This window comes from Buteo buteo, chromosome 6, assembly GCF_964188355.1.
Source record: "Buteo buteo chromosome 6, bButBut1.hap1.1, whole genome shotgun sequence".
Lineage (NCBI taxonomy): Eukaryota > Metazoa > Chordata > Aves > Accipitriformes > Accipitridae > Buteo > Buteo buteo.
In genome coordinates this window covers 6139924-6161662 of record NC_134176.1, presented here as the reverse complement: position 1 = coordinate 6161662, position 21739 = coordinate 6139924, and the positions used below count along the sequence as shown (strand labels likewise).

Genomic DNA, 21739 nt, shown 5'->3' with positions numbered 1-21739 from the left:
ACCAATATGAGGCAATTATAGATTGCAAACTGTAATTGCAACTGCAGAAGTGTCAACTTCATAAATGTATATTTCACTTCCATGGACAAAACAACAGAAGAAAAAATAATTAATGCTGAATAATTAAGTTTTCCTAATCACCCCTCAGACCCAGACACAATGAAAGCATGAGCATGCTTTCAGGGTTCTTTCAGGGTTTCAGTCATGCTTTCAATCCTATTCCCAGTTTTATACATGAACGAAGACAAGTCTACCCCATGCCTTAAAAGCAGCCCTCCTCCTACAAGCCTTTCCCTGCCATTTCTCTCAGTTTTCTCCAGCTGAAGGTACAGAACTGGCCTGTTCTACAGAAGCTGTTTGTCCCTTGCCATACAGGGGAAAAAGTGGCAGGCCACTCTATGTTTTCCAAAACCGAAATGGGTGGACTACAAAAAGGAAAATAACAAAAACCCAAAGACCCTTCTGAAACCCCTCTCCCACCCCTAAAAGGAAAGCCAATCTTTCCAAAAGGATAGAGTTCTTTCTTTCATACGAGGGGCAGTTATCACACAACTTCAGGAAAGGAAGGTGGAGAAGCACAAATTCTCAGACCTCCTTCCTGAACTGCAGCAGGCCAAGGAATTGGCGTAACCATTAAATGAAAGTGTAAAAAAATATCTCTGTTCAGCAGCCATGTGAAAGTGTCCCAAACCTAGGGAAAAGCAAATGCACAGCAGAGTGTAAGTGTGCATGATTCCTTCAAAGTAATCAAGTTCAATACGTTCCATTTTACCTTGGTAATTTTCTTCCAGGGCTGAAGTGTCTCTCCCCCTCACCCCTTCATTCAGGTTAAAAGAATGGATTGAGTCAATATATCCAACCCCTGAGAATCCCATATAAATGTATGTAAACACATATACACACACACGAATGACAAAACTAGAAAATATTTATCAAATCTGTGTGTGGTTCTCCCTACAGACATCACCTGCTCAGGACAGAAAATGCTTTTAGACAATTACAACAGAATTCTCAATAATGAAAACTAAATGGTGTTACAGAGAAGGAGATGCCATAGCATGATTACTTAAAAAGACTTTGCCTTTTTAAAATGATTAATAGAAAAGTGACAGTGACATTTAATTTTCTATCTTAGTGGAGAACAGCAGGGGCAGAGGTAGAAGGACCATGAGGGGCAGAAACAGAAGGCACTAATATTTTTGGTATTTCAAAGTCATTTAATTGCTTCAAGGATAAACTGAAACTGTTGTGGAACAACAAAGTGTGTACAGAACAGCATAAAAAAAGATTTCCTTAGCTAAATTAGTGATCACTTTATGAAGTGTCAATGGAGAAAGGATAGCACCATTTTTCATACAAAAATATCAATTATTTGAGTTACTAAAGTGGGGCCAAGAAGTCTCTACAATTAATCACAATACATGAAGTATTTTGTAATTGTAGCTACTTTAAACTTGCTTCTCTTCTAGGGAAAATACTTGTTTGCGCCTTACTGAAAGGATAATCAGAAACACATGTTGAAAGTCTCAGCACCTTTAAAAATATATACCTTTCTTAAACCAAGTAGGCCTTGTGGTTTCCATCTCACTTTTAAGAAAAATCTACTTCACCAAAGAACCATTTGTATTACTGGCACCCTATACATGCCTTTTTAATGCTAGTCCTAGGGGCTTTAAGAGAATGTCTTTTCAATGTACAGTATCATATATTAAGGATTTCACAAATATAAGCAGCAGGGCAGACTGCATGTTTTTTGACTATGCGATACTTTGATACTATGATAGCAGTCATGTCAGAAGAACTTAATACACTCTAAGCTGCATATTCATTCCTTTTTTTAACCTCATCCAGAAGTAAGACTGTTTAACTCTAGTTAAAATGCCTAGTACTAACAAACAGACAAATTAAAAACTGTTGAATTAATGCTGAATAACTTTTATTAATTACTTAATCATTCCTTAAATAGGTTATTGTTACAACTCCAAGTTCTCCAACAGCAGAAACTCTAGAGGTTGTATTCCATAAGAAAGAATTTAGTGAACAGTACCATTGTGTTAAAGAGAGAAGGAAACAACAACAGAAGACAAGGAGATACGCACCCATACACATGTAATGTAGTCATCAAAAGATGCGTTTATAGGGCCACAATATTTATTGTAGAAGAGGAACTTACAATACTGTCCCCTTCCAAAGAAACACGTACAAAAAAGGAGAAGCCCTTTAAGTACTACCATCACCTAATCTTGTAGTGGGCATGTACTTGTTGGGGAAATGGTGTACCAGCTGACTACTTCAGTAAATACTTCTGGAAAGAGAACGATACATACTAGCCAGGAACCTATATACTACTATTTTAACTTACAGCAAAGTAGGAATGACAAAGAAAAGCAGCGTTTCTGCTGGCCAGAGGCCTTTCTTCCACATACGTTGCTTAATGATGAACACTAACAGAAGGGGAATAAAAAAGATGACTAAGCAGCACAACCTGGAAGAACAGTCTCTGTTATAATGCTTGCACTAGTCCCAAGAATGGGAGTTCAATGTGCTCCATACAGAGCAGAGCATATTTAAACAGTGAAAATAAAATGGAGATTTTCAGAATTTTGCTGCATCCCAACCTTGTCGATAATAACAGGAAAGAAACAGAATTGATTTTTTTTTTTCTATTTGTGGAAGCCTAGGCAAGCCAAAGCTATGACAGAAAAAGAAAAACAAAGCTTCCCAGTGGGAATCAATGCAATACTTTCCAAAAATTAGAAAAGTCTCTCCATTAAAATTGAGTACCTAAAAAATGCATTAAACAGTGCAACTTTGCACTCACTATTGATAAGCAGGTACCTTCCATTCCCTGCCTGTAGCAGGCCCATATATGCCATTAACAAAAATGATACTAACCATATCCTCACAAAAACGCTGTCTCAGTGTCAGTTCTCATTTATTTATATAAGAAATACTAAGAAGTCAACTAATCAAAATAATTTTTAGGAACTGTTAAGAAACTTGCCACAAAATACTGCAGATCTTGTCTATAAATATCCCTAAGATTTAAAAATAAAAAAAAGAAAGAAAAAGGAGAACATAGCAGGACACTAGCGATAACATCCTCATAATAGTTACGATATTACTTATACATAGAGCAATCAGTGTTATCAGAACAAGACAGTCCTGTAATACACAAGTGAATAGGGAAAACAACCTTCAAGGCTGCACCTGCTTGCTAACTTCAAATCCAACAAGTTATGTTAGTGTTGCTGCCCAAAGGAGGAAAGATTCTATACTGCACAGCAAGTAAACATTTTCTTCTCATTCCCCACCCTATTCAGAAACTCTTATATCTGCAAGACAACAAAAGTACATACCAAGAAGTAAAAACTGCTCCAGTGTCACTACGCACATTGAATTATTTTCACTAGCTGCCTGACAAAGTAGTAATTTGTGAACTATCAGAGATGCTATCTATGAATGTCTAAATGTATGTGTGCAAGTTTTGCAGATTTTTGTTTTTCTGCTGTGGAAAAAATAAAAAGTACCAAGAGTCATGCAATACTTGTTGAATGACCTTGTAGACAAGGACTGTACTAACTACCAATTATTGTGCTACTGGAGAGACTACAGAACTCATTTAAAAAAAACAACAAACAACCAACAACAAAAAAACCCAAACGTGTTAAATGAGCTTCAGTTCCTCTACAGAAATGTATATGAAATATCACTGAAAACACAGAAGTGTGATCTTTGAGTCTACTCATAGAAGACTATTACCTTACAAACAAAAACCTACTGAAACTGCTTTTTCTGGTGTTACAGTAGTCTTACTACTGTTACATATAATGAGATTAGAGAAAAAAATTCTACCTGCTTGCTTTCCCTACAGTATTGTTTGTACACAATTTTTTTTTTTTAACATTCAGTCCACATTTTAACAAAGGTGGTTTTATAATCAAAGGCTCTATCCAGCTGATCTGTAATAAGGTTCAGTTAATATACTTTTTCACCATCACATTTGCCCCTCTACCTGCACATTGCCTGAACGCATGTAAGAACAAAATGCAGTGCTGTTCTTTTTTTCTAGATTCTCTGGAAAGCAACCAACACAGCAATTGCACAGTTTCTGTGTGCCACAGGTGCACTTAAACAATGATATGTCCCATGGAAGGACTCCAGGCAAAAACAGGGTTTCCTCAAAATCCACCGAAGCAACATTTTGAAGACGAAAACAAATTTATGGTGGGTCAGGGTGGTATAGAGCACCAGGGAAGTGGGGGCAACTGGACAGTTCCCCTGCCACACTTGTGTTTTTGGATTCTTGGATGACACATGCACAGCCTGAAGATGAAGTGATGCTTCTGGGATGTAGAACTCAACAGGATGCTGGGAAGAACTGGTCAAACCCGCCACACAAACATGACTAGTGCCTTGCACATACTACAAAATGTGTGCCATTCCAGTTACAAAAAGACAAACCAACAGGCCTCTGGCATGGATGAAATCGACTAACTCTGGTGGCACTAATAGCTTTTATCACCCTTCACGCAGAAACAAGACTTATTAGGAGCTTAAAGTTGTAGAGGAGCCAGAACCAAGCTTTTTTTTTTCTGTTAGCATAGATATCTCCACAAAGCATCAGAAGAGCAAAACTTGTAAAAATAGGAAAATGTGACTATAAATGGCTCCTGTTAGCAACCCTGCTCCTGAAAGTCCTAGGACATCACTGTTGGTTTATTTTCTGATATATATTCTTGGAGTTATGAACTGGAATTTTCAAAATCCATGCAAAATGAAAGAGGACTAGAACCAAATACTTAACACCTATCATTTCTGTCACCTGCCCTGCTAAACACAGTACCCCAGAGTGATGCAACTGGTAGCTGAGACTGTACTTCATTTCCAGAACAACTCAAGTGGACTACCCAAAACTTTACTTGCACGAGGACAAGCATTCAGGTATCTAACTCCTCTCAGCACACACTCATTCAGCATTCCCTGCAAACTGCCACAATGACTACACGAGAGGAGGAGGTTACCACCACATAAGGCTAGAGAGCAGCACAAGCAGAGGTATGGAGCTCACAGAGGCGTCTCAGAAGTGGTGTCTAGCCATGTTGATGTACAACACCATACTAGAGCCAAAAAGGAAAAAATCTGTTGGCTTTGCAGTGTGAAAAGAATGAGAAAAATTCTTTACTATTTAAGTTAAAATATTCTGCCATTTCATGATAACTTTTAAAAGGAGAAGAGACATGTCTTCTCTTAGGTAGAAGTACTAGATGATGCCCGAAAGCCACAATTCTCAAAAAATAAGGATTCAGGCTCCCTTTCACTCTAAACAGCATATAAAGCCCTACTGTTGACAGCAAGGTCTGCTAGAAATAACAAATGCCTCTCACTGTTTTTTCTCCTTATTTCCTACTCAGTTCAGAGGAAAAATCACTGAAAGTTAATACATGTTTTTCTCGTTCTCTCTCTAGAAAAACTTTACCATGATTTTATCTAGCAAAATACAAGACACAAGGCTCAATGTATTTTATCTGGTTTTTTTTCTTTTGTTTCAAGTTATAGATATGGTTAAATGACATACAATTAACGAGATCTAAGCACATACAGATTACTGACCTGAGTTTTGTCAAAACAGAGATGACACTTTCGTTTTGATGGGGCAATAAAAAAGGCCACTCTAACAACAACTCTTCAGATGCTTGCTCAATTGAGATACTATTTCTCACTAGTTCTGTACAGAGACGATATAAAAGTGTTTCCTTAAAGAACATATACCTAAGGATTTCTATTTTCTGAAATTCTGATAGTGCTTGCAAGATTCCAGAGAGAATGTGAAAGAAGGAAAATACAACTATGCACTTTGTAAGGTGTGGTCTAGATTGTGCCTTCTTTTTTTTAGTCATTTCAGACATTTCATTATTCACTTGAAGCATTTTACAAGTTAACAGAGAATCAGGTGGATGGTACACTAAGCCATAATTCAAATCTGGCTGAGCTGAAAGCAGATCTGATAGACCATTCTAATGCTATGCAATTATCACCTAGCAATGTATTCAGCACTTCAAAAGCATCAATGCAGCATTTTAAGATTTCTAAATTAATAAGTTCATTTTAAATAATTGCATTTTAAAGATTAAAACATCCAACTGAACCATTTGTTATCCAAAGAACTTAGACTGCTATTGCTGTCATCCCACTTGAGATTCAATTGAGCAGGTGAGAGAGTTGACTTGTGCAACGGCATTTTCCAGACATTGTTAAACTTCCACTCCCAACAGCTTTTGTTTCTTCACTTACTTATACTGAAAAGCTGAATTTCAAAGGTAATTTCAAAAGTATTTCCAAATCACAGCTGAAAATTTCAATATGGCTAAATGGCTACAGTAACAACATTATTATGTAAAAATAGCTGAAAAAGTGATTCCATGGCAGCTGCAATAAAAATAATTTTGGGTACATGAACATCACTGATAGACAGGAGATACTGTTGAAATAGACTAACTGATCATCATTGTGGTGTGTTCATTACATTTGCATACATTGGCAAAGTAGCCTACTACAGCAAACTCAGCATAGCATTTCTACTGGTTCACCTTCTTGAACAAAGTAAAGTTGTTTCAGCTGACTTTTCTTCTTTAGATACCTATCTGAAATAGAGAACCTGATTTGCAAAAGTGAGCATCATTACTTCTCAGCAGACCTGCATACAGTTTGTTTTGGTGGATTTTTTAAATATTTGTACTTAATACTTTGAAAATGTTTGCCTGAATATACTGCTGGTTTTCCCGTCTGTATCGGTCTACTTTTAGATCACTGAGAAAGAGATGCTACATAAGACAGAAAATAAATAGTACAGGAAAAGCACATACTACTGAAACACAAGCTTTCCCTTGTACCTTCCATCTCAAGCCTGACCACATTCAGGAAGACGTTCTAGAAACCTGAAGGCTGTTTAATCCACTTCCCTCTCAACTCTTTAGCTCTGACTGAATCAGTCAGCAAGACTGCCAAGTGGTATGGCCCACCATCTATTAAAAAGGAACCAATTGAACTCTGTTTGCTTCATAGCAACATAAACATTCACCTAATATCTTTTCAAAACTTTCTACAAAGATACAATGGAAGCAACAGGCAAAAGATAAGGCTTACTTTTCATACCTCAATGTTGCTGTACTCAACCTGGAACACTTCCTTAATTTTAAAAGTAAAATAACCATTTTTCTTACGACACAAACTTCATGATCTTTGGTCAATGTTACCTGTGCTTTGAACACCAATGAGCATGTCACCACATACAACTCACAAAAATGTTTGTAAGATCTAAATACAATTCCAATGTGTTACAATTGGAATACAGTTGACATAGTCACAGGTATATATACTCTACATGCTATATTACCGTACTGCATGTTAACTTACCATAAGATTACTTAAATCCCACAGGCACCCCCAGCTCCAAATTTTTACAACATCCTAGCAGTCTTAACACATTTGCATATGGAAAACACATGAGTTTATTTCCCCTAGTCCACCTGTCCAAAAATATTTTGGGGGGGAAGAAAATGACAAAAATTGATCCACTGGCTCAAGTTTCTGAGGAATTGCACTTTAATAAATGTATACAGTAAAAATCATGGTATGCATGAATTATCTCTTACATTATTGGGGAGAGTTCAACAGCTTCTTAAATCTAAACAACAATCCACTAGTGCAGGGCAGAGCATGTATTCACTGTTCATGTTACCTGCTCACCAAGTAAAGATTTTTGGCAGAAGTGTACTGCTCAAAAGAAAAGGGGGGGGGGGGGGGGGGGGAGAAGAAAACACAGACAAAACTCACCCCCAAAACAGGGGATTTAAAGTTCACCTGTCAAATGTAAGAAAACAAATATGTTTGGTTTATCAATTAATATTTCAAAGCCTTTTTAATCACTGAAGCAGGAATACGTAGGGTTGGTTTACTGATGTAAATCTTCTGGTCCAAATTCAAACAGAATTAGCTAAAAATGCTACTTTAAAACTAAAATAACTAAGAATATTGAAATGAAAATGCTAATTTATAAACCATGTAATTATTAGTGCAAGACTGTGTTTCTTATCTCTTCTGTATCAGAATGGTGAACTTCTAAGTCAATATAAAGCAAAGTTGAAGGTCTCATTGTTGAGTGTGTCTCATCATAGTACTAAACTGAGCTGATTTTAAATCTTCTGCTCTCCAAAATAATCCTGCCTTTCCTCCCTGACCTGACATACACTACAATTTTACAGCTAAATCTACAATTTTACAGCAATGTTATAATCATGAAGAAGAATGCAAAGAGCAGTGAGCTTTGTCAACTGGTAAATCAAGTAGCTTATATTCAAAGCACACAGTAATAATCATAAGTTGATAAATACTTGCAAATTATCTGCAGTGAGAGCCTTATCCTGATCCCACCAAAGATGACATAACCTCACCTACTGCAATGGAAGTGTTGGATTACTGAAAATATCTTCCTTATATCCTAAAAAGGGAGTTAATGAACCAAAATAATTGACACTTCATATGACAGAGGACTCCTCAAGAGAGTATGGAAGAACATGAAGTAAAGCTAAATACACTCAGTATACACGGCAGCTAGTAAAAAAACAAACAGTTAAAATTTACAAGTACTAATCTCAAAAGCATTGCCAAAGAGTAGCATGTACAGGACAATTAAGAGGAGCATGTTCCCTCCACGCTACTATTAGTGAATACAATGCTCCACTGCTGTAAGAAAGTTGTACAAAAAAGGACAGGTGCTTGCAAAGCCCTCTGATTCAAATACTGTGGGGTTTTTTTTATTTGCTTATCTAGTATTACTTGAATGTTGCTGGGTTTTGTCATTCTACTGTTAAAGCTGTTTCAGAAAAACCTAGAGATCAGAATGGCCAATTCTAATTATTCAAAATACAGAAGTTTATCTTGGAATGAATTCTTGTTCAACATTGAAATTTCACTGACCCTGAAGAGCACATGAGTCTCCAACATGAGAAACAAAGCATTTTTCTATTTCACTTTAGATATAATCATTATTTGAAAATTATTTTAAAGCAGTTATTCACATTATAAATGAACGTCCCCTCTTTTCTAAGCTGCGATGTTTCAGTTCTTTTCTTAATCAGAAATAGATGCTGTCTTCTACTGTTTCATACAAAACACGACCCTCAACTACACAAAACAGACAAATGACTTCAGAATGCATAGTGGTACTGCCACTTGTGTACAAGATTGCATATAGTGAAAGGCGGCTTGCATTTCAGTCATTCATTACATGCCACAGGTTTTCAGCTACAAGTGCAATTACAAAGTTTATGTCTTAAAATCTGCAAAAATTATTCTGAATTCCTGTAAGTGAAACTGACATCACTATACATACGTTGTGCCAAATAAAACTTGATTGTTCAGCCCTGCAATTACCTGTGCAACAGCCTCCCTGAGCATCAAGTAATTATTGTCCTATTTTAAGTGGAAAAGGAAACAAGACCTGGAAGACTTAAAAAAGTCCCCTCCAAAATCTATTTCAGATCTTGTATTATAAGATATAATTACTTACATTATTACCTATAATTAGAAATATATTGTTTAAAGATTACAGATCATAAACGAAAGCATGTGGCTACTCACCTACAGTATACCAACTAGCATCTGTCAACTTGCTGATAACAGCTTCTTGAAAGGATCCATCAGGCATTTTGGTTTCAACCATTGCACCAACCTGCAAAAAGGAGTATCTCAAGATTACATGTAATCCCAAACTCATATAATGGACAAAAACACATATAGGCATTAATTCTTCCAGCAAGGTAGATTTTTTTTTTTCTAAAGACTCATTTTCACTAAAAGTTACTTTGTAAAATTTAGTTACTTAGCTGGTAAGAACAAAGGTCCTTAACTATGAAGGCTGAACTGCAAGTAGACAGTAAAGCAGCAAGAAACTCAGAACATCCAATTTCAGCATGATTTCATAAGAAATAATAGAAGGCTAATTGGAAATAAATATTCAAATATTCAAAGTAATTATTGCTTTAATACTGATATGCATGCAATTACTACTATTTCTTATACTTTAAACATCGTTATACTGTCGGCTAGATCAGAATTTCAGTAGCAGCCTACAACATGCATTGATGTTCTTGCAGTAGCTATAGAAAAAAGACAAATACAAAAAATATGATCTCAAGAGCTCTATGTGCATTCAGTGTTTTACAATGCAGCTATGTGTTTTAGCAGACAACTGTTACATATCATAACGATACAAATCAACACATATTTTTATATAAAGTACATAAACTGTTTTAAAACACAGTTAGCTTAATCATATTTACTATCATCCAACGGGCTTGAAATTAGCTTCGTAATCAAGTTTTCAATTACTTGTAAGAAGTTTCAAAGTTTCATTACTTCCAAGAAGTTTTGTATCTTGTAAGAAGATACAAAAATCATCATGCCTGCAAAACTGCATATGAAGTATACTACACAGAAAAGCATAAACAGCCTCTAAAAGCTACAAAAGTTAAGACTAATCACTTGGAATCAATCTGATCTAAAGCAATGAGCCTCCTTCTGTTGATTTAAACTCTGTAGAACAGGTACCCACTTAAACAGCATCAAAATTTAGAATTTTATAAATCAATTATGTGAGTACAGAAAAAAAAAGGCATGCAATATACATACTCTTAGAGGTCCTTTCACTTGGTCATCTTGCACTAACTGAGTTGAGTTATCCCCCTTCAGGATCACCTGAAAGATATCCATGAATTTTTTTATATGTAACTTATTTTTAGCAGCATACAAAAAGCATATGAAACTCCATTTATAGTAATAATCATCATTTGGAAAATAAGATGTTTATCAAACGGACTCGAACATTACTGAACGCAAAACATTTGGCATGGACAGTTTTACTGACAGGAAGCCCCAAGTATCATACTTAATATTTAATCTGAAACATCATAATTAAAGAACAGGGCAAATCAAACATCAGCCATTCCAAGGCAAAGAAAATACATTTTGATGTGAGTTTGGATATTGATGCAATCCAGGGCATACCTGGAATTGGGGCTTCCAGATCAGAAGATTAAGCAGGTTTTTCTCTCTACTTCAACTGCAGCACTTTATTGACAACACACTGAACACTAAACTACAACCAAAATAAAAAGCTCTCTTTATTAAGTATGTATCAAAAAAATCACCAAACTGACTGCGATACCACCATTTCTGCTACCTTGAGCAAGGGAAAGTTTTTATGGTAAAGATGCGAATCACTAAGAGTGTAATGAAAATAAGGATCAGTTACAGTGTAAGTAAACCATGCTTCTCCCTTTAAAATCCGACGTTTGAGAAGGCAACACTGATGAGACAGAGTGAATGTAAGCCTATGCAATTTGAATCCCTGAGTTTGAAGAGACTCAGTTTAGAAACATAAAAGATGAGTATTTAGATGTCAACACTGTTAACTGTTTCACTGCCGTTTGTTATAACAAAACCACCTATGGTGTTCTAATAAAAAAAAAAATAATCAAAATTCCTATTTCTTTTCAGGAATCAAAAGTACCAGGAACTTCCTTCCACCTATAAAGATGTCTAGTTTTCTGGCTCCCCCAATTATCCCCCAACCATAGCCTACACTGTAGCTGTATTTATAAATACAACACTAGTGGCATGCTAAAGTAGCATTGGTATTAACACACAATCAGATCAATAATGCACTTTGTGCAATTTTAATTTAAGATTTTTTACTATGATTTGCATCAGCAGGTTGTCCTGCTACTCAGGAAAAGACTACTGGACTTTTTGCACTCTTGGCAGGTGTGCCAGGGTGTGCCTACATGCTCCTAATTACAATATCAGGCTTAGCTTGTTAAAACTTCAATTGTTATAATATAATTGAGATACAGTGACAGGAATTTCCACCAAGTAACAGCAGCCTCATACACTTCCAAATCTTATCATGGAGTAATAAAGCATATGATTCTAATGAGAAAAAAACCCCACACATCTATCAACAGTCTAAATACTCCATCAGATCAAAGGTGCAGATACAAAATCAAGGATGTCAGACCAGGGAGGGCAGCACACTGCTTCCTACAGAGCCTCTAATTAACACAGATTTCAAAGAACATCACAAATTTCTTTAAGTACTCATTAAGAACAGGGGAAAAGACTCCAGTATCTGAATTGTTTGGGGTTTTTTTTTCCTATTCATGAAAAGCACTCTGATAAAGTGATATGATCTATGCGCATAACTGAAGAGGCTGATAGCTAGTTCTATTTATGTAAGCATTAAAGCACATGAAAACTTAAATGTGTAGTTATAAAAACCAGCTTCAGCTTTCATCTCTATTTGTTAGGGCGTTTGGGTCACTAATGCCTTGTTTACATATCCTGGAGAGTAGACAAGAAAGTGGGAAGATTTTGACAAAACAAAGCAGAAGAACAATTTCTATCTTTACTTTGAATTCTTAACTTTTACTTAACTACGTTTTATTCTTGTTTTCCCATAGTAGCATTTACAACAGTACTGCAACGCCAAAATAATTACTTTATTTTTCGGTTGGTTTGGCGTACGACCTGTAAATGTGAATGAATATCATGTGCCAGTACTACGCATGTAGAGAAACTCAGCTACAGCCAGAGCACACTGTTTTAGAAGGGGCAGCAGCAGCAAGATGCTCAAAACCTAACAAATGTTATCCTGGGCATTTCTAAAACCTGGTCTAAGAAACTATATATTGCCATCTTTCTTGCCGTTATGTTGATTTATTTTGGCATTGCCTCTTAAGTTCCAAGCTATAAAACTGAGGATGTCAGTTGGAATGAAATGGAACTTTTGCTTCTGAAGAGGTTGCTCTTATTCCTTATTACTCATGTAAAGCCATAATCCTCTATTTGTGACATGAAAACTGATTGCTGTGAAACTGATGCATTCACAAACAGAAGACAACCGTGATCAGGGAAGAAGTAGCAAGAATAGGTAATCTGAAAGCTCATTCTTGTTCCAGCATCCTCCTAAAGAAAAAAATAAAAACCCACCACTACCACCCCAAAAATAACAAAAAACCCCAAACAAAACCCACCCCAAACCCAACACCAAAATACGAAAAACGACATTCAAGTGTTCTTTAAAATTCATGCAGTGAGGTGATGAATATTTCCTTATCTTCAGGACCAGGATCTTCTCTGACAGTCCTTTCAGCACAATGGTTTAATAAAATCAGCAACAACTACAGTATACTACCTTGACTTTCACAAGCCTTTTCACTGTCTTAATCTTTGCCTCACAGAAGGCACCACGGTACTTGGCACTGACATCAGTTCCCACTGTCAGGTAGGCAGGCTCATCTGCTGCCTATTAAGAAACAAAAAACATGAACAAAGTTTAGTTGTTCTTATTTATTTTTACAGCTACATTGTTATACATCAAATTTTACATCTAGACTTTTAAGTGATAAACAACATCTGTACTCAGAATTGCAATCACACAGTTCTTTAGAAGGAGAAAAAAAAAAAAGAAACCAACAAACAAGTTACAGGAAGTTTTGTTTTACCAGTAATGCTGACACCCCCCCCCCCCCCCCCCCGATTCTGTCAGCCTAATTACTGTCCCAGAAATATCTTTGAGGATATTGAACTGATATTTGGAACATCTCCTTATAAAAAGGGTAATACGTATAGGAGTGACTACTAATTCAAGTCATTCCTATACAGCATACAAAAGGAAAATATTTTAACTGCAAAAAGGCAGTATAAAAGGTAGTTGTACTTTTTTTCAGCTATAAGAAATCCAATGACACAGATTATTTAAAACATTTGAGATTGCTATCATCATGATACTTACAATTAAGTCTGTAACATTCTATATATAGTTTTCTTCCTGCTGACTAAAAGGAGACCTCTAGAGAAATTTGTTGCAATCTTTCAAACAGCTGTTAACTAGTATTTTTCTTTCTTGAAATGCCTTTATCAAAGCTTAACTGCTTATGCATTTTAAGAGAGAGAAATATTTCTCATCATGTTTTCCTTAATCTGGACTTTATTACTCAACATTTCACTTTATTGTGATTGTAGCAACTGATAAACGAGGACAAAATTACCACGTTGAAAATGTCCATCAAGACAGGAAATCAGCACAGAATATAAAATAACTGTTTTTTGTGTTGGGTTGTTTTTTTTTAATTGTTATTATTTCTTCAACTCCAAAGGCAAAAAAAAGTTTTTCTCTCTTTTGTAAATTATACTGCAATTGTTAAGCCTTTGTACTGAAAAAAACCGGCAACAGCTAAGGCGGGACAAAAGCTGTGGTTTTGCAAACTTGCAATAGCAGCTGCTGATACAGGAAGCATTTAAAGACAGTAGCCCAAAGGACGACAACTCAAAGACGTCGTGAATTTTCAAGACTGCTACTGCAAGACGATAAGAGCTTTGCTCACCCACACCTCAGCTGGAGAGCAGAAACAGGATTTACAGCATGCACCGAAACCCCGGCCAGCGCGATCCTACTGTTGCTCAGCCGAGACGTGCGATTAAAAATGAAATCGCCAGAGCAGCTAGCGAGGCGGGGTGGGGGGAAAGGGAGCCGGCTCCCCGCTCCGGACTCAGCCTACCTTCATCTTTAAAGGTTATTTGAGGGATTCCAGCTCAAAGACTTCTCCTCCCCGCGAGCACACGGGAAAACACTGCAAAACAAGAGGGGGGGGGGGGGGTGTCGGTTGAAGGCTCAATCCCTGCGAGCGTGGGTCTCCCCGTGAGGGGGCGGCCGGGCTGCGAGGGGAGCCCGGCGCGGGCGGGCAGGCAGGCGGGAGCCGCCGCCCGTCCCAGCCCCGCCGGGCCGCGGAGGGAGCGGGGCCGAGGCCGCCGCCCGCCGCTTCCCGCCCGGCGGCCCCTCGGTGTGTCACGTCGCCATTGCTCCCGCTTCCCCGCCTCAGGCCGGAGGGGCCGGGGAGAGCGTTGAAGCCGGGAGGGGAAAAACCCGTCGCCGCCTCACACGGACGGTTCACTCACCGGAGGAGAGGGGGGCCGGCGGGGCCCACCACCGCCTTCCCCGCCCCTCCCCGGCCCTCGCAACTTTCTGCGGCCCGCGGAGGGACGCGCCGCCGAGCCCCTCCTCCCCGCCCCCCTCACACCGCCGGCCGGGCGGACTTCTCGCCGCCGCCCCCCCCCCCCCCACCTCCGGACACCCGCCGCGGCCGGGACGCCGCAGCCCTCCCCTCCCCGGTCCGGGTCACGGAGGGGGAGTGTGTGTGTGGGGGGGGGGGGTTGTGCAGCGGGGGCGGGCCGGCTCCGCGCGGCTGAGGGGAGCGAGGATGGAGGGCGGGCGCGGGCGGGCCAAGCGCCGGGGGCAGCCCCGGGGACGGCGACGGCCGGGGCGATCGGAGAGGGGAAGGGAGGGGGGGGGGCACGGGGAGGAGTTCGGCGGGGAAGGGAGTCCCCGTCCCCGGCGTGAGGGGAGCGGCGGGTGGCCTCGCTCCCCTCAAGGGGTGGAAGGGGGGGGGGGGAAGCTCCCGCCGCCGCTCCGCGCCCCCTCCCCCGGGACGAGCGGTCGGGAGTTCCGGCTGCCGAGGCGCCCGCCGCCCCTACCCGCTGACCCTCCTTACCTGCAAACTCGGAACGAAGTGGGCAGACCCCGCGCTGCCCTGCCCAGCCCGGCCGCCCTCCCCAGCGCCGCGGCCCCCCTATCCGAGACGACGACAGCCCCGCGAGCGGCGGCGGCGGCTGAAGCGCGGCCCCGCTCCACCCCCCTCCAGCCCGGACTCGCACCGAATCACCAGCGACCAGCCCAATAACAAGCTGTTGAGCAGAATCTGTCCTGCTTGAACTCCCATTGGCCCCCTCCTGACGCCCCGGGGGCTCTGCCCCGCCCGGATTGGGCGCCGCGGACAGCACCCCCATTGGTCACAGGGAAGCCTGCAGAGGGCATTGGCCAGGCGTCGACGCAGGTAGCGCCAAGGTGACTTTTGATTGGCGCCTCTTCGGAGCGCCAGCCGATTGGTGGAGGTTGAAGTGAAGTCAGCGTCCCCCCGCGGCTGATTGGCGGGAGCGGGATCCGGATGTAGCTCTGGGCGCGGTGACTGGCCACTGCCGGGAGACAGGAAGAGCAACGGAGCCATGTGATTGGTGCGGACCGTCTCTTGGAGACGCGGTGGGGCGGGGACGGGAGAGAGGGAGGGAAGGGAGGGGTGGAGACTGCGTCCTGCGGCGGCGGCGGCGGCGGCCCGGGGCAGGCAGAGCGCATGCGCCGCGGTCAGCCTCCCGGCGCCATTTTGTGTGAGGCTCTTTCCCATTTTAGGCCGCGGGAGGAAGGGAGCGGGAGTGGTCGGCGCCTCTCCTGGGGGGGGGGCGAGCGAGGCGGGGGGGCTGCGGGTCAGCGGCTGAAGGGCTCGGCGGGAAACCTCCTCCCGCCGGCGTTTTCTTCCCCGCGGCCCACCCCCGCGTTGGATGGCGGCGGCCGTCGTCTCGTCCGTTCTCCCGCTCGGCGGCGATGGCGCAGGAGCGGGCCCGGCCGGACCCGGAAGTGAAGCGGCGGCCATGGAGGGGCGGCGGCGCCTCTGGCGGCTTGTCGGCGGTACCGCCCGCCGGGAGGGCGCGGAGGAGCCGGTCGGTCGGCCGGCCGAGCTGCCCGGTGAGGCACGGACACGCCAGCGGCCGTCCCCCGCGGCTCTCTCCGCGGAGCCCGCCGGAGCGGTGCTGAGGCAGGCCCGCCCGCCCGCCGCGGTGGCTGCCGAGCGCCCCAGCAGAGACACCGCCGGGGCTGCAGGTAGGGGCTGCAGGCGCCGCCCGTGCCGCCTTCCCCTCACGCCGGTCCCTCGGCCGGTGCGGGCGGGACGCGGGTGGCTGCGCTTCCCTCGGAGGAAGGCGTTGCTCTGTCGCCGTTAATCGTCTCCCTGCTGCCCGTGGTGCATTTTGGGGTGAAACCCGGGGAGGGGGACGTGACCGTCTCTTGCTGCCCGGTCGCTTCTGCACGTGGTGCTGGCGGTAGTGATGGCTTCCTGCCAGGCGGCTGAGGCCATCTCTTCGCAGGAAGACGCAGCAAGGACGTGGAAGAGTGGTGGTGACGGGGCTGAGTGCTTTTGGGGGTGTGTGGGGGGAGATAGATTGTAGTCTTGTACGTGCCTGTGACAGATGCTGTCTGAAGGTGCAGCCTTATAAGGCAGGATATCTGCACCTGTCAGAGGTCCTCTGAGAGAATTTGGTCTTGGAGGCCTGCTTTGACACTCCTAGATAGGAGTTACAAACTGAAGCCTGTAATAAAACTGTATTTTTTAATATTCGTTTCACATTTTGACTTCTTATCTAAAATCTGCTCCATGGTTGACTGTAATGCAGATCTGTTGTTTTTGCACAAAGTGATGAGCATCTGTCTGACAGTGCTTGCTCTTAGCCACAAGACATACCTTAGGTTGATCTGGAGCAAGAGCTGAGGGGCCTATCAGTATAGTTAAGAGATCCATTGTGCTAATTTGACAGAAATGGATTGTTAGTTTAGGCGTAGTTTCCCTGTAAGTGCTGTTTGAAGGTGAGGGGTTTTTTTGGTTTGTTTTTTTGGTTTTGTTTTTAATTAAATCTGATGCTTTGGAAAGCAGCAAGCAATGGATGGTTTTCTAGGGAGTTTAATGAGCAGTGGTGTATATTATAGATAAGCTCTGAAGGTTTAGTAAGGCATAATGCAAAGGAGCCATGTTTAGAACTGACTGCAGGAGATGTCTAACATGGGGGGGAGGGTAGCTCTAGAGTTCTGGTGTTTGGGTCTGGGTTGTAAATACAAAGATGCTTGAGGATGTATACAAAATGGATAAAGTTTTGAGGCATTTAGTGCTGAGGGAACTTTGATTCTGTGCTGTAGTTCCACTTTATGCAGTGGATAAACTGAAGAGCAAACTGTTGTTTAGAATATATTAAATCTAACCCAAATGTTAACAAAACTTAAAAAATTCACTGAATGTGAACTTCTAATTTCTCTGTGGAATGTATTGGCCAAATCATGACTTAGATTGTGAGCTTTTTTTGAGGCATGATTTGTATCTCTGTACTAAGTATAGTACCATTCAATAAATAATAGTTTGTGACAAAACTAATCAGTCTTGTTTCTGATTTCTAGCAGAAAAATCCTGCCTGTGGATGTATCTGTTACAGCTGGCATGCTTAGGAAGTTCATGGCACATCACCCGTCTAGCTGTTGTGAGGAAAAGGACTCCCTATAGCCAGTCAGCAGGAGAGGTGACTTGTTCTTTTATGGCATTTAAAGCACCTAAGAACGCCTAGCTAGGCAGCCCAACAAACAGGGTAAGCGTTCTCACACAACTTAGGGATGATGTCTAGTATAATGGAATGAAAAAGCTGTGCTTTTGGCAAGCCGGAGAAAAGGGTCTAAGTTTGGTTTAAAATAACCTTTCACTGGAACAGGAACTTCAGGACTCAAGAGTTACGCCATGATATTGAAATTGTGCATCCAAAATGTATGTCAGTGTTAACTAGCCCTGAGATTTCAAGACAGCTTGCCTATACTGGATCCTGTGGCTGTGCCCCATCCCCCAGTGCGATCCCTTATAGGGAAACAGTTAAAATGAGTGGAAGAAATGAGCAGCAGACTTTTCTGTTGTGAGCCACTTTATCATAAGCCACTCTGTTAACTTTACAAAGTTAACACTTTTAGAAGCTCTAGAGTCAAACAATCACAGTAAGTCCTTTTAGTATCTAATCTCTCTGCAGATAGACATGCTATAAGATAGAAAAACTTTTAACATTGTTGTTCAAAGCAGCAGTACTTGTGTTATGTGTACTTTGTTAGTACCAAAGGTCTTGTAGATGCAGTACAGGAGATTGACCTGGGGATATGCATTTTGGTCTTAGCTTGTGCAAATTAGCACAAGGCTTCTTAATTTCAAAACACAAAAGCATCAAAGGCACTCTAAGCATGACACTGATCTTTGGTCATGTGTAATTCTAGAGCTTAGGTGATGGCTGTAAGTAAATTAGAAAAAATAATGATGTATTTTAAAATCTCTGGTGTATTAGTTGCAGAATATACAGAAGTTTTGCCCAAAGTCTTCCATGTATATGGCACTCAATAGGAAAAGGCAAGTAGAGGAATGTCTCTATCTTGCAGTGTTCTTCATAAGAAGAGCGGAATAAGTAGCAGCCAAATAAAGCTGTTGAATGTGTCATGTGGCTTCCTTGAGAAGAGAGGCAAAATAATGAGAAGAGAGATTTCTGGGATAAGTAAGATGTTTTAATTCTGTTCAGTAGTCGCATATTGCTCTTGACATGCTGCATTTACACGTAGATAAAAGAACTCAGAATACTCATAAATCGCAGCCAAAATATTCTAGAAATAGTAAAAATATTGATTCATGTTCCACTGAGTTTCTTTGTATGTAATGATGTATTATGCTACTGTCAGACTTTGCAGATGTTCAGGAGACTTTTAGCTTTTTATTTTTGTCTCAAGTGTTTAGTTCTCCTTTTTTTTAAATGCTCTTCCCCTTGGTCTTTCTATTCTGTAACTAAATAGGTAATACTTTTCCAGCAGTGGTTGAGCAAGCATCTGCCTTGCAGTTCAGAACCTCTGTCTGTGTGGAACTGCTGTATTTCTGCTCAAATAAAGGTCATGTGCATGCTTCCCACAAAGCTTTACTATCGAAGTGATTGCAAACTGCTCAGACAAGAGTGTGGTAGGAAGTTGTGAAGTAGTTAGTGTAGGTATGAAGGAAAAAAAACCCTGACAAATGTGAAGTTGACAAGAGAAAAGTTCAGTCAGTAATAGCTGGATTGTAAAAATGAAAGGTCAAACCTTCTTCCCTAGTCATGGAGAAAATTGTGCTTTACTGTCAACTATCGGCAATAAGTTTCTTTGTATTTATTGTCGTCTGTGTGTGAGAGAGAACAAAAAAAAACCCAAACAAGAACACCTGTTAATGCTAAATGCTTACCTACAGTTTCCCCAGCTCTGGCATATTCCTGTCCCCATTTTTGGAAAAATGGATATTTAGTTATTCAGACATAACTGTGCATGCTGTTTCTCATAATTTCCTTGTCAGTGTTGCTGCTGGCGAAGACACAAAGTTTAGCAACCCTTGGGAAGCCTGAATTAGTTCATTATATCCACTGCAGAGTTTAGTAGTGGCTTCTTGAATCTGGTACGGGTATGTTTTGCAGCAGTGCAGTATCTCTTCTGGATATGAATAATCATGAAAATATTTACAACATAGAGTACTCTGTCATAAATATTTGTGTGAGGGAAAAAAATATCAGATTGTGTTTCGTGTCAGCTCTGTGGCTAACAATAATATTCACTTTGTAGTTGCTTTTTCCAGTAATGCTAGTGAAATGATGTGCTCCGCTTGTCAGAGTAGCTCTTGTTAGCAGCTTCAGAGATCTCCAGGGAGAAGTAGTCCCATTTTTACTGAATAAACTATGTCCAGACTTTGTTGTGCTTTGTGGCTGCAGATCTTAACTACGGTCCCATGTGTTACAAAATGTGTGCAGTGATGCATTACCTGATCTGTGTTATTAGCAGCCTAGCACCAAGAGAAGAGGGTTTAGTTCTCAACTGATAAAACTGCTGCTTTCATCCTAGCCTGTTAGCTGTGTGGGGGTGTTTTGGCACGTATCGTGCAATCTTTTAATTCCAAACGTAAAATGATCCTTTTTTTTTTAAGACTGATTTGGTAATCTTGTGTTTGGACAGAGTAAGAGCTGTATTGTAAGAGACTATTTTTATTCTTTCTGGTATGTAATTTTCTATTATGATTGCTAACATATTTGTATCAAATAGTAATGTTAGCTAATTTAGCAACTATGGAGGAAGGGTGCCCGTTGCCAGGGTTTACTTAAGATTGGAGTCTAAAGCCAGTTTTTGCATGTTTTGTCATGTGCTGTTAAATTATCCAAATATAGGTGTTTAATTTCTCTTCTGCTGCCTAGCAAAGGGATGCAAGATACGGAATTTGATTACAAATCCAATTAATTTCTTGTATTATTTCTAAGGACTGCAAGCTCACATTGGTGACAATAGTGAGGCTATTACAACTACATTGGGGAAGTTGTGCAGTGTTGCAAAACAATAGCGCACAGTACTACAGGAGAAGCTGAAGATTTGTACAGCAGCTTTAATTTGGGTGTGGCAAAGGACTTTGGTTGTCATCATCTACAACCAAGTGATCAGTCTGTCTTTCAAAACTTGAAGCAGATGCTTGACAGCAAATGAGAGTTTCATTACTGTTCTGGGTAGGAAAGCACCCTTACATATTTTTCAAAGTAACAGTTTGTCTCTGAATGCCAGCAGTAAAGGTGAAGGATTAGACCTACCTGTCGTTAGTAATCAAACCTTCTGTTTGAGGCTTTATTAATAACTTTTTTTGTGACAGGCACAAGACACTAGTTAGCACTAGAAATGTATCCTATGCATGTACACATACGGGCTATGTTAGTGCATTGGCCATTCCAGTATTGTAAAATTTAATTTTTAAAACTCTATGTACTTTTTAACTGGCTTCCAAATTATCTCCACAGCATGCAGCTTTTTTCCTGGCTTCCGAGCTGTAGACATTATTAGCGATGTAAACATTTTATCTGTGGAAGTTTTGATCTTTCAAGGTGAGAAGAGATGAGTTTTTTCTACAGGATTGGGGGAGTGGTTTTCTGTGTAAATACAGTCAGTCACCAGTCTACAGAGAAAATAAGTTTTAGTGTTCCTGAAATAAACGTAAGTTGAAAACTTTGAAAC

General features: G+C 41.0%; 1 protein-coding gene across 6 annotated transcripts in view; it reads right to left on the bottom strand.

The window, feature by feature from the left end:
- Positions 1 to 15871, bottom strand: part of ARID4A (AT-rich interaction domain 4A) — a 55204-nt gene extending 39333 nt beyond the window's left edge. For 5 of the 6 annotated variants that reach the window (XR_012650616.1, XM_075029562.1, XM_075029564.1 and 2 more), the window contains exons 1-5: positions 15612 to 15760; positions 14622 to 14693; positions 13256 to 13366; positions 10693 to 10758; positions 9643 to 9733 (exon numbers count right to left, since the gene is read on the bottom strand). Coding sequence is in view for 5 of the 6 variants with exons in the window: in XM_075029562.1 (XP_074885663.1) it covers positions 9643 to 9733; positions 10693 to 10758; positions 13256 to 13366; positions 14622 to 14627 (274 nt within the window). In the remaining variant the exon portion in view is untranslated. The other variant, XM_075029563.1, reaches the window with a different exon arrangement.
- Positions 15872 to 21739: the final 5868 nt, after the last annotated feature.